Source organism: Penaeus monodon, unplaced genomic scaffold (genome assembly GCF_015228065.2).
Source record: "Penaeus monodon isolate SGIC_2016 unplaced genomic scaffold, NSTDA_Pmon_1 PmonScaffold_10450, whole genome shotgun sequence".
NCBI lineage: Eukaryota > Metazoa > Arthropoda > Malacostraca > Decapoda > Penaeidae > Penaeus > Penaeus monodon.
In genome coordinates, this window is record NW_023639105.1 from 1 (window position 1) to 12,376 (window position 12,376).

The 12,376-nt window shown below is 30.7% G+C and overlaps 2 protein-coding genes across 3 annotated transcripts; one reads left to right on the top strand and one right to left on the bottom strand.

The window, feature by feature from the left end:
- Nucleotides 1-816: 816 nt before the first annotated feature.
- On the bottom strand, nucleotides 817-5,596 carry LOC119568665 (calcium-dependent secretion activator-like). The gene is made up of 4 exons (XM_037917176.1): nucleotides 5,452-5,596; nucleotides 4,238-4,318; nucleotides 2,331-2,360; nucleotides 817-912 (listed from the first exon to the last, which is right to left on the bottom strand). The coding sequence occupies exons 1-4, from the start codon at nucleotides 5,566-5,568 to the stop codon at nucleotides 817-819; spliced, it is 324 nt and encodes a 107-aa protein (XP_037773104.1). The 5' UTR covers nucleotides 5,569-5,596.
- Nucleotides 5,597-6,196: 600 nt separating this feature from the next.
- Nucleotides 6,197-11,546, top strand: LOC119568666 (calcium-dependent secretion activator-like). Of its 2 annotated transcripts, XM_037917177.1 has the most exons (4): nucleotides 6,197-6,341; nucleotides 7,434-7,514; nucleotides 9,394-9,423; nucleotides 10,846-11,546. In XM_037917177.1, exons 1-4 carry the CDS (start codon nucleotides 6,225-6,227, stop codon nucleotides 11,017-11,019), a joined length of 402 nt encoding a protein of 133 aa, XP_037773105.1. In that variant the 5' UTR covers nucleotides 6,197-6,224; the 3' UTR covers nucleotides 11,020-11,546. The 2 variants fall into 2 exon arrangements, with proteins under 2 accessions (XP_037773105.1, XP_037773106.1); XM_037917178.1 differs by lacking the exon at nucleotides 9,394-9,423 and having other exon boundaries at nucleotides 10,846-11,042.
- Nucleotides 11,547-12,376: the final 830 nt, after the last annotated feature.

A 12,376-nucleotide genomic window follows, 5' to 3' on the forward strand; every position in this document is an offset into this window, starting at 1 on the left:
TGTTTCTGTTTAGGTATACAGCCACATGGATACATGTATATGTACTTGCACATGCACATATATATGTACATCTACAAGTGTATGTCCTTGTGTGATTGTGTGCATGCAGTGGATTTGTGTATACAAAACACATGAAATAAAAATACAGTAAACTCAAATTCCATCAAGAGTTTGTAAAATCAGATCGATTTAGTACATCAACAAAGAGAGGTTAACAAGGACTTATGGTATTTAATCAATGAACAAAAAAGTCTTGAAGACAAAAAAATATATGCTTATATATATATAAATAATATATCCTAAAACCATTCAAATTCTAAGTCCACTGACGAGTAAAGGAACGGAAATAATGCAGCAAGAAAAAGAAAATATAGTACACTGCACTGCAACAATGGCATATGCACCAGCTAGGCTTAAATATAATGAAATTGACAGCAACATGAAAGATAAAAAAAAAAAGATCAAAAAGAAGAAAAAATACTGAAACAATTAGCATGAAAATGAGTAAAGAGAGTATGGATGTAAAGAATAAAAGCATAAGGCATACAGTTTGTAAGGTATAAAGAGGCTGAGAGAAAGAAAGTCAGAGAGAGACAAGCAATAAAGATCCAGGCAGTGAACCCAGTGTTGGGATACAATGCTTTAGTAACACACTTAATGATAGAGGGAATAATAAACATTAGTAGTTATCGTGAAAGGGAAAAAAAAAATATACGTATGATGTCTTTTTCCAAATGACTTACCTGTGATTGTATTTTCTAAGGGTTTTCAAGCCATATTTGCCTTCTTGCGAGCACTTGGACACTGGGAGACTTTCTAGTTGGCCATCAGGAGGTTGATAGAGGTCTTCAGTTCTTCAAGGTACAAGGACTCCATCTCCTTCACAACAAACTTGGGCATCAACTTGCGATTCTGGTTTGACCAAAAGACTAGGGTCAAGATTGTTTTCCTCTCTCAATTATACATGTTATAATTCAGTGACCATGTAAGAATGAGCTATCCACATTTCACAGTCTTTTTTTTTTTCTAGGTGAAAAATCTACTAATAAATTTCTCTTACCAAGTGGCTGACTAATAACTTAGTTTGCTAATACACTTTGTACAAAAGAGGGATACAATTCAAAAAGTACATATAAAAATTATGCACATAGGATTTGTATTATTTCCCTTTTCTTTTCCTTCAGTTTCAACTTTACGCTATGTTGTACTCTGCAACTCCTGAATGCAGAAGCATTAAAAAATTAATGTAGATTAATGTTACAATGTATATACATGTATCATCTATTAGCAAGGATATGTAAGCAATACAAGGTTGGAAAAAATATAATTTAAAATCTAATGGAAAAGGTTCAATAGAATGAGTTATTATTCACAGTAGTTTCAAACAGGAAATGCATAATAATACTTAAAAGTAAGTCCCAGGCTGTAAGTAGCATAACAGTTCCAGAAAATCATCTAGAGTTGCAAGTTTCAGATGCAAGAACTAAGAAATGCAAAAAAGAAGCAAATCAAGCACCTCAAGTTTGTGCCATGGAGCAAGACGGAGAATGATCACTTCTACGACACCATATTTTGCAGTGTTTACACAGCATGGGCATAGAATAGTCTATAAAACTTTGAAAACCATTGAAGATCAAAAGACAACAAACACAAGTTTATGATAAATTATAAACCATAAATGCATGATTATAAGAATTTTATCATCCATCAAGACCAAGATTCAATAGTTATGGCCCTTACTAAGAGCAAACTACAAAAATCGGAGTAGATGTATGTTGTAATATTTTATTATCATTCACTTTCATTTTCAGTCAGTTATATAACTTAGGTTAAATATATAAATGCAAATTATTTTGCCCAGTGTTTTACTATTGGGGCAAGTAGCAAGATCTTTTTTCTTGTGGTGCACAGAACCAATCCTTTTGCCTAAAATATCATAATGGGGCATATATTACATATAATAAATATTGCTGAGAACTGTGCCACAGAGCAAAGCTACAAAAGATATTTCTAATTACAAGAGTGATCTCAGAATAGTATCTAAGAACATCAGAGAATATGTTTTATATATATATATATATATATATATATATATATATATATATATATATATACATATAGATAAATATATATATGGAATACATGCCACTTATAAGAAAATAAATAATTAAATAAAAACACATATTATACAATGTATTAATCCGAATAATAAATTATCCATAATTTTACCCACAGCCTTCATCCAATCTCTATGTTCTAGATTCTACTAAGAGAAATGCAAACCTATGGCTTACTGAGGCCTCTAGGATAATTTTCATAATCAAACTTACTTCTGGATCTCTCTTAAGACCCTCTAACTCCTTTTTCAAAGACGTGGAAATAAGAAAAAATAAGAAAGGATTTGGTGGTGCAACAAAAATTGTATATAGAGTGGCAATGGGGGTGGTGATGACAGGGTATGTAATATTTGCCTTGAGGTAAACATTTGGAAAGAAATGTTGCTCAGAACTGTAATTCTATATAAATATGAGTAAGAAAGTGGCTAATATTAACTTTTCTTTTTTACTTTCTAGATTTTCTTTGCCTTGATATTAACTTCAACTTTCAATGTTTCACCAGTTACAGATTTAAATATTTCAATCTCTGTTTGAAGTATTCTGACTTGTAAAACAAATAAAGAATATAATTATCACTATCATTATTAACTTCATTATCATCATATGAAATAATCTTGAAAATAAATAGGATATATGAACAGTTATCATTAAAATATTATAATGCTTACTGAAAATTGCATAAAAGGTCAGTGAACTGAACACAGCATTAATGTTTCTGGACCAATACTGCTTTTATGTGAAAGTGTAGACCTGATTTTGTCATGGCAATAACAGCTGAATACTGACAGTGTATTTCATTAAGGAATCATAAATAGTTTTTGCATATTGCAAATTATTTGTGCAGTGTAATAATATCATGGCTTGATGAGAGATGCATTGGGAAGGGATCCAAAACATGAACTCCAACTAAAATAAAAAATAATAAACCACAATAAAAGTATTACTTTTACAACATCTTTTTTAATTATGCTGATGTAAAAAAAAAAAAAAAAAATCATGTGACTTAGATGATCAAATAAATTTTCTGAACTCTAATGTGTGTCTGTATACAAAAATAATCTCACAGATCTGACTGTGAAGGCATCTATATTTCTCATAAATGGTTATTTAGTCACTTACATTTGACCAATCCTTTTTATAATGAAATTCTTGCAATAATCATATAAAGACTCCATTTTTTGTAATCCAACAATAAATGCACCTTCGTAAACATGTGAATAAACATGTTTAGTACTGACTACTACATACGAGTGTTATTGCATATTACAGCAAGTGAAATAAGCGACCACTAATGTGACATCACTTATCAAATGAAAGTTATAGATCTTTAAAAATGTATTATAATAAGAATATATAGTCTGCACACTCAACAGAAGTCTCTTGTTGGGAGTAGTAATAGATAAGACCTATCTGTTAAGAAAGTCTTACTATAATATAAAACAGAATGTGTTTTGTAACACGTTGTTCTTTTAAAGCAGCAGAAAACTTTATTTTCATTCTTAGCATGCTTGTGATATTCATCATTTTATCTAAAAAGACGAAAGGGAATAATTTTTGAAATTAAATATTCTTGTATGATTTGCTTCTATCAAAATTTGTTACAAAAAAATGCCATTTACCACTTCAAAATTCAAATCAAGATCAATGGTAAATGCACTTATTTCTCTTTTTATATAATTTTTGTTTGTTACATGGAGGAAAGCTACAAATGCAAGGTTTATGCCTTATGTAAGGAAAAATAAAAATAATATATAAACAGGTTTAACTATTAGGAGTCACATATGGCCACACAATACCACCAATAAAAGAGATAGAAATGAAAGGTTCAAAAAATATATATTATAGAAAAGAAAAGAAAAATGTATCATGAAGACATCCTGCTTACTGTATCTTTCTTAGTTGTGTAATCAATATCTGCATCACTAATTACCATTTTTGGAATGGCTTTCCACAATATATTCAACTCTTGAACATATACCAAATATATTAACATTAAAAAAAAAGGGGAAAAAAAAACAAGAAAAAAAGAAAAAGAAAAAACAATGACACACACTGGAAACAATGAAAGCAATGGACGTGAGCACAGGACATGAGCCGTGTAAATAGGTCTGACAACGCACCCTCTCTAATTCCGCAACTTTCTGCATCCTGCCGTCCAGTTCTCGGCGGATGGCTGCTGCTTGTTCATCCTGGCTGTCCAGCTGAGGAAGAGAAAAATCAGATGCAGATCCCATGCACTTTGGTGGTTATACTAAGTTTATGGATAAAGCTATTTGTTTTAACTTTATTGTTATTAAGTATCATGTCTGTCCAAATATTTTTTTTTTCTGATAATCATGAATGTTTGTGATAGCTAGTTATTTCAGTAATGATGAGGTAGTAAAAAAAAATATATATATACATAAAAGAAATGTAATGTATTTACAATTAACCAAACATTTACAAAGCTAACACAATTTTGAAATCATACAACTACAAGAATGACAATGAAGCTAAAGCAGTTGCTCCAAAAATGTGCTATATAGTGATGATAACAGAGATTTATGTATGTGGAGTTTATATGTCTGTACTGTTTATAGAGAAGCTGATAAACCAGTTTCTCATATCCTGACAATCATGTTCACTTGAAGTCTTAAGCTTTGCTGTCTCTTGTTAACCTTTAAACTGAAAGAAATCATATGGTAATGAGCTTGTAAATGTGATGTTCATGATATGATACAAATTTCTTTTTCAATCAGGTATATTACATTGTACCAGAATACAGCTATTTTTCATGTGATATGCAAGATGGACTTCTACAGAGAAAAATCATTCATGTGCATTTGTGTGGCTGTAGGGGGGGATTAAATGGTGTTTCATTATGTGCAGGCAGCTGGTGTAGGGTAGAAGTAGCAACCAAGTTACTGGGGAGGAGTGGTTTGACTTAACATAAACTAATGACAACTTATTTGTATATCTTACTTCCCGTGATCTGTGCTTTATAAATTGATAATCCATATTGTTTATATATATATTAATAAGTCATTGCAGAATATCAATGTATTGCATGGCTATTTCATAAATATCATCAGGTATATAAGTACTGTTACTTTATAGGGAGGGAAGTAAATCTTAAAATGCTACCATACATTTTGAAATATAGTATTAAGAATGTTAAAATACAAATGTATAGCTAATAGACTATTAAATTATTTACATATTTTTACAACCAAATATTTATTCTCATTCTCTCACAATCAACACCCAATGAAAAAAACAAACAATACAAATTCAAAACTGCTATTCATAAAAAGAAAGAAATAGCGAAATACCAAACTGATATACGCATCCGAACCTGCATGGCATTGAAGAGCAGCTGATGTTCAAACTTCTTCAAGCTGAGGATCTGCTGGAACATATCAAAAAGCTGTTCCTTGGGCATGATGAGCTCGCTGTTCAGGCTCTGCTGCATCCTGCCTGGGCGTTTGCTCTCCTCCTCTCCTGTGGAACAACAGGAAGAGTAAGCGGGGGAGTAACATGGGAAATTAACAGTTAAATGGGATGCAGGGGGATTATGCATGAATTTGATTATGGGTGTTGAGCTTATGAAATGTATAGATAAACAGACACAGATATAGACATTTGTGTCATATATATATACATATGTATATATACCTACATCCATATCTATCTACCTATATATATATATATATATATATAATATATATATATATATATATATATATATAATATATATATATATATATATATATATATATATATATATATATATATATATATATATATATATATATATATATATATATATATATATATATATATATATATATATATATATATATATATATATATATATATATATATATATATATATATAATAGGTAGATAGATATGGATGTAGGTATATATACATATGTATATATATATGACACAAATGTCTATATCTGTGTCTGTTTATCTATACATTTTCATAAGCTTCAACACCCATAATCAAATTCATGCATAATCCCCCCTGCATCCCATTTAACTGTTAATTTCCCATGTTACTCCCCCGCTTACTCTTCCTGTTGTTCCACAGGAGAGGAGGAGAGCAAACGCCCAGGCAGGATGCAGCAGAGCCTGAACAGCGAGCTCATCATGCCCAAGGAACAGCTTTTTGATATGTTCCAGCAGATCCTCAGCTTGAAGAAGTTTGAACATCAGCTGCTCTTCAATGCCATGCAGGTTCGGATGCGTATATCAGTTTGGTATTTCGCTATTTCTTTCTTTTTATGAATAGCAGTTTTGAATTTGTATTGTTTGTTTTTTTCATTGGGTGTTGATTGTGAGAGAATGAGAATAAATATTTGGTTGTAAAAATATGTAAATAATTTAATAGTCTATTAGCTATACATTTGTATTTTAACATTTACTTCCCTCCCTATAAAGTAACAGTACTTATATACCTGATGATATTTATGAAATAGCCATGCAATACATTGATATTCTGCAATGACTTATTAATATATATATAAACAATATGGATTATCAATTTATAAAGCACAGATCACGGGAAGTAAGATATACAAATAAGTTGTCATTAGTTTATGTTAAGTCAAACCACTCCTCCCCAGTAACTTGGTTGCTACTTCTACCCTACACCAGCTGCCTGCACATAATGAAACACCATTTAATCCCCCCCTACAGCCACACAAATGCACATGAATGATTTTTCTCTGTAGAAGTCCATCTTGCATATCACATGAAAAATAGCTGTATTCTGGTACAATGTAATATACCTGATTGAAAAAGAAATTTGTATCATATCATGAACATCACATTTACAAGCTCATTACCATATGATTTCTTTCAGTTTAAAGGTTAACAAGAGACAGCAAAGCTTAAGACTTCAAGTGAACATGATTGTCAGGATATGAGAAACTGGTTTATCAGCTTCTCTATAAACAGTACAGACATATAAACTCCACATACATAAATCTCTGTTATCATCACTATATAGCACATTTTTGGAGCAACTGCTTTAGCTTCATTGTCATTCTTGTAGTTGTATGATTTCAAAATTGTGTTAGCTTTGTAAATGTTTGGTTAATTGTAAATACATTACATTTCTTTTATGTATATATATATTTTTTTTTTACTACCTCATCATTACTGAAATAACTAGCTATCACAAACATTCATGATTATCAGAAAAAAAAAATATTTGGACAGACATGATACTTAATAACAATAAAGTTAAAACAAATAGCTTTATCCATAAACTTAGTATAACCACCAAAGTGCATGGGATCTGCATCTGATTTTTCTCTTCCTCAGCTGGACAGCCAGGATGAACAAGCAGCAGCCATCCGCCGAGAACTGGACGGCAGGATGCAGAAAGTTGCGGAATTAGAGAGGGTGCGTTGTCAGACCTATTTACACGGCTCATGTCCTGTGCTCACGTCCATTGCTTTCATTGTTTCCAGTGTGTGTCATTGTTTTTTCTTTTTCTTTTTTTCTTGTTTTTTTTCCCCATTTTTTTTAATGTTAATATATTTGGTATATGTTCAAGAGTTGAATATATTGTGGAAAGCCATTCCAAAAATGGTAATTAGTGATGCAGATATTGATTACACAACTAAGAAAGATACAGTAAGCAGGATGTCTTCATGATACATTTTTCTTTTCTTTTCTATAATATATATTTTTTTGAACCTTTCATTTCTATCTCTTTTATTGGTGGTATTGTGTGGCCATATGTGACTCCTAATAGTTAAACCTGTTTATATATTATTTTTATTTTTCCTTACATAAGGCATAAACCTTGCATTTGTAGCTTTCCTCCATGTAACAAACAAAAATTATATAAAAAGAGAAATAAGTGCATTTACCATTGATCTTGATTTGAATTTTGAAGTGGTAAATGGCATTTTTTTGTAACAAATTTTGATAGAAGCAAATCATACAAGAATATTTAATTTCAAAAATTATTCCCTTTCGTCTTTTTAGATAAAATGATGAATATCACAAGCATGCTAAGAATGAAAATAAAGTTTTCTGCTGCTTTAAAAGAACAACGTGTTACAAAACACATTCTGTTTTTATATTATAGTAAGACTTTCTTAACAGATAGGTCTTATCTATTACTACTCCCAACAAGAGACTTCTGTTGAGTGTGCAGACTATATATTCTTATTATAATACATTTTTAAAGATCTATAACTTTCATTTGATAAGTGATGTCACATTAGTGGTCGCTTATTTCACTTGCTGTAATATGCAATAACACTCGTATGTAGTAGTCAGTACTAAACATGTTTATTCACATGTTTACGAAGGTGCATTTATTTGTTGGATTACAAAAAATGGAGTCTTTATATGATTATTGCAAGAATTTCATTATAAAAAGGATTGGTCAAATGTAAGTGACTAAATAACCATTTATGAGAAATATAGATGCCTTCACAGTCAGATCTGTGAGATTATATTTTGTATACAGACACACATTAGAGTTCAGAAAATTTATTTGATCATCTAAGTCACATGATTTTTTTTTTTTTTTTTTACATCAGCATAATTAAAAAAGATGATGTAAAAGTAATACTTTTATAGTGGTTTATTATTTTTTATTTTAGTTGGAGTTCATGTTTTGGATCCCTTCCCAATGCATCTCTCATCAAGCCATGATATTATTACACTGCACAAATAATTTGCAATATGCAAAAACTATTTATGATTCCTTAATGAAATACACTGTCAGTATTCAGCTGTTATTGCCATGACAAAATCAGGTCTACACTTTCACATAAAAGCAGTATTGGTCCAGAAACATTAATGCTGTGTTCAGTTCACTGACCTTTTATGCAATTTTCAGTAAGCATTATAATATTTTAATGATAACTGTTCATATATCCTATTTATTTTCAAGATTATTTCATATGATGATAATGAAGTTAATAATGATAGTGATAATTATATTCTTTATTTGTTTTACAAGTCAGAATACTTCAAACAGAGATTGAAATATTTAAATCTGTAACTGGTGAAACATTGAAAGTTGAAGTTAATATCAAGGCAAAGAAAATCTAGAAAGTAAAAAAGAAAAGTTAATATTAGCCACTTTCTTACTCATATTTATATAGAATTACAGTTCTGAGCAACATTTCTTTCCAAATGTTTACCTCAAGGCAAATATTACATACCCTGTCATCACCACCCCCATTGCCACTCTATATACAATTTTTGTTGCACCACCAATCCTTTCTTATTTTTTCTTATTTCCACGTCTTTGAAAAAGGAGTTAGAGGGTCTTAAGAGAGATCCAGAAGTAAGTTTGATTATGAAAATTATCCTAGAGGCCTCAGTAAGCCATAGGTTTGCATTTCTCTTAGTAGATCTAGAACATAGAGATTGGATGAAGGCTGTGGGTAAAATTATGGATATATTTATTATTCGGATTAATACATTGTATAATATGTGTTTTTATTTAATTATTTATTTTCTTATAAGTGGCATGTATTCCATATATATATTTATCTATATGTATATATATATATATATATATATATATATATATATATATATATATATATATAAAACATATTCTCTGATGTTCTTAGATACTATTCTGAGATCACTCTTGTAATTAGAAATATCTTTTGTAGCTTTGCTCTGTGGCACAGTTCTCAGCAATATTTATTATATGTAATATATGCCCCATTATGATATTTTTAGGCAAAAGGATTGGTTCTGTGCACCACAAGAAAAAAGATCTTGCTACTTGCCCCAATAGTAAAACACTGGGCAAAATAATTTGCATTTATATATTTAACCTAAGTTATATAACTGACTGAAAATGAAAGTGAATGATAATAAAATATTACAACATACATCTACTCCGATTTTTGTAGTTTGCTCTTAGTAAGGGCCATAACTATTGAATCTTGGTCTTGATGGATGATAAAATTCTTATAATCATGCATTTATGGTTTATAATTTATCATAAACTTGTGTTTGTTGTCTTTTGATCTTCAATGGTTTTCAAAGTTTTATAGACTATTCTATGCCCATGCTGTGTAAACACTGCAAAATATGGTGTCGTAGAAGTGATCATTCTCCGTCTTGCTCCATGGCACAAACTTGAGGTGCTTGATTTGCTTCTTTTTTGCATTTCTTAGTTCTTGCATCTGAAACTTGCAACTCTAGATGATTTTCTGGAACTGTTATGCTACTTACAGCCTGGGACTTACTTTTAAGTATTATTATGCATTTCCTGTTTGAAACTACTGTGAATAATAACTCATTCTATTGAACCTTTTCCATTAGATTTTAAATTATATTTTTTCCAACCTTGTATTGCTTACATATCCTTGCTAATAGATGATACATGTATATACATTGTAACATTAATCTACATTAATTTTTTAATGCTTCTGCATTCAGGAGTTGCAGAGTACAACATAGCGTAAAGTTGAAACTGAAGGAAAAGAAAAGGGAAATAATACAAATCCTATGTGCATAATTTTTATATGTACTTTTTGAATTGTATCCCTCTTTTGTACAAAGTGTATTAGCAAACTAAGTTATTAGTCAGCCACTTGGTAAGAGAAATTTATTAGTAGATTTTTCACCTAGAAAAAAAAAAAGACTGTGAAATGTGGATAGCTCATTCTTACATGGTCACTGAATTATAACATGTATAATTTGAGAGAGGAAAACAATCTTGACCCTAGTCTTTTGGTCAAACCAGAATCGCAAGTTGATGCCCAAGTTTGTTGTGAAGGAGATGGAGTCCTTGTACCTTGAAGAACTGAAGACCTCTATCAACCTCCTGATGGCCAACCTAGAAAGTCTCCCAGTGTCCAAGTGCTCGCAAGAAGGCAAATATGGCTTGAAAACCCTTAGAAAATACAATCACAGGTAAGTCATTTGGAAAAGACATCATACGTATATTTTTTTTTTCCCTTTCACGATAACTACTAATGTTTATTATTCCCTCTATCATTAAGTGTGTTACTAAAGCATTGTATCCCAACACTGGGTTCACTGCCTGGATCTTTATTGCTTGTCTCTCTCTGACTTTCTTTCTCTCAGCCTCTTTATACCTTACAACTGTATGCCTTATGCTTTTATTCTTTACATCTCATACTCTCTTTACTCATTTTCATGCTAATTGTTTCAGTATTTTTTCTTCTTTTTGATCTTTTTTTTTTTATCTTTCATGTTGCTGTCAATTTCATTATATTTAAGCCTAGCTGGTGCATATGCCATTGTTGCAGTGCAGTGTACTATATTTTCTTTTTCTTGCTGCATTATTTCCGTTCCTTTACTCGTCAGTGGACTTAGAATTTGAATGGTTTTAGGATATATTATTTATATATATATAAGCATATATTTTTTTGTCTTCAAGACTTTTTTTGTTCATTGATTAAATACCATAAGTCCTTGTTAACCTCTCTTTGTTGATGTACTAAATCGATCTGATTTTACAAACTCTTGATGGAATTTGAGTTTACTGTATTTTTTATTTCATGTGTTTTGTATACACAAATCCACTGCATGCACACAATCACACAAGGACATACACTTGTAGATGTACATATATATGTGCATGTGCAAGTACATATACATGTATCCATGTGGCTGTATACCTAAACAGAAACAATGTAAGTAAACACAAACACATACATTGCACACATGCTCACAGATACTCACACATTCACGCAGAAAATAGCACTTGCAGAATTTTGCAGTGGGGGTATCATCTTTTCATTAAGTAAACAAGAATATGGTAAGCCCAAGTAAATTTTATTCTATTTTTGATCTGTTGCCTTCATACCAATTTTTAAAGAAATATGATTTATAATTTGATAATCACCAATCACCACTCTAAATGAAGACTTTCATTCCTTGGCCCATACCTGACGTAAAGCCTATGGGAGTGAACTGTATCACCTCTAATGGTACAGGTGCTATAACTGTTGATACTATAAAATTTCCAAGTGCTAACCCTTACTTTGGATACTGCTGTATACACATGGTTATGTTGTAGACTCATTGATTTACCCAGAAATTGAAGTTGTGAAATGAAATCTCGTGCACTAATAATTGTGAATAACACATACAATTGTCACTGTAAAATGTAGTTTTTATTGTATGGAAATTAGAGGTTTCACAGTTATTGTGAGCCTGTTGTTATAGAAAAAATATAAGGAATTGCTTCTAACATTCTGTGGATAAATATTCAGGTAAAAAGTAATCAAGATTGTTGGTAAAACGTA

Excerpts from the sequence above, each read along its gene's own strand:
- LOC119568665 (XM_037917176.1), bottom strand. The coding sequence starts at position 5,568 with ATGCAGCAGAGCCTGAACAGCGAGCTCATCATGCCCAAGGAACAGCTT. Across the intron at positions 4,319-5,451 it reads TGCTCTTCAATGCCATGCAG|CTGGACAGCCAGGATGAACA; the intron begins GTTCGGATGCGT and ends TCTCTTCCTCAG. Across the intron at positions 2,361-4,237 it reads AAGTTGCGGAATTAGAGAGG|GAGTTAGAGGGTCTTAAGAG; the intron begins GTGCGTTGTCAG and ends TCTTTGAAAAAG.
- LOC119568666 (XM_037917177.1), top strand. The coding sequence starts at position 6,225 with ATGCAGCAGAGCCTGAACAGCGAGCTCATCATGCCCAAGGAACAGCTT. Across the intron at positions 7,515-9,393 it reads AAGTTGCGGAATTAGAGAGG|GAGTTAGAGGGTCTTAAGAG; the intron begins GTGCGTTGTCAG and ends TCTTTGAAAAAG. Across the intron at positions 9,424-10,845 it reads GTCTTAAGAGAGATCCAGAA|AATCGCAAGTTGATGCCCAA; the intron begins GTAAGTTTGATT and ends TGGTCAAACCAG.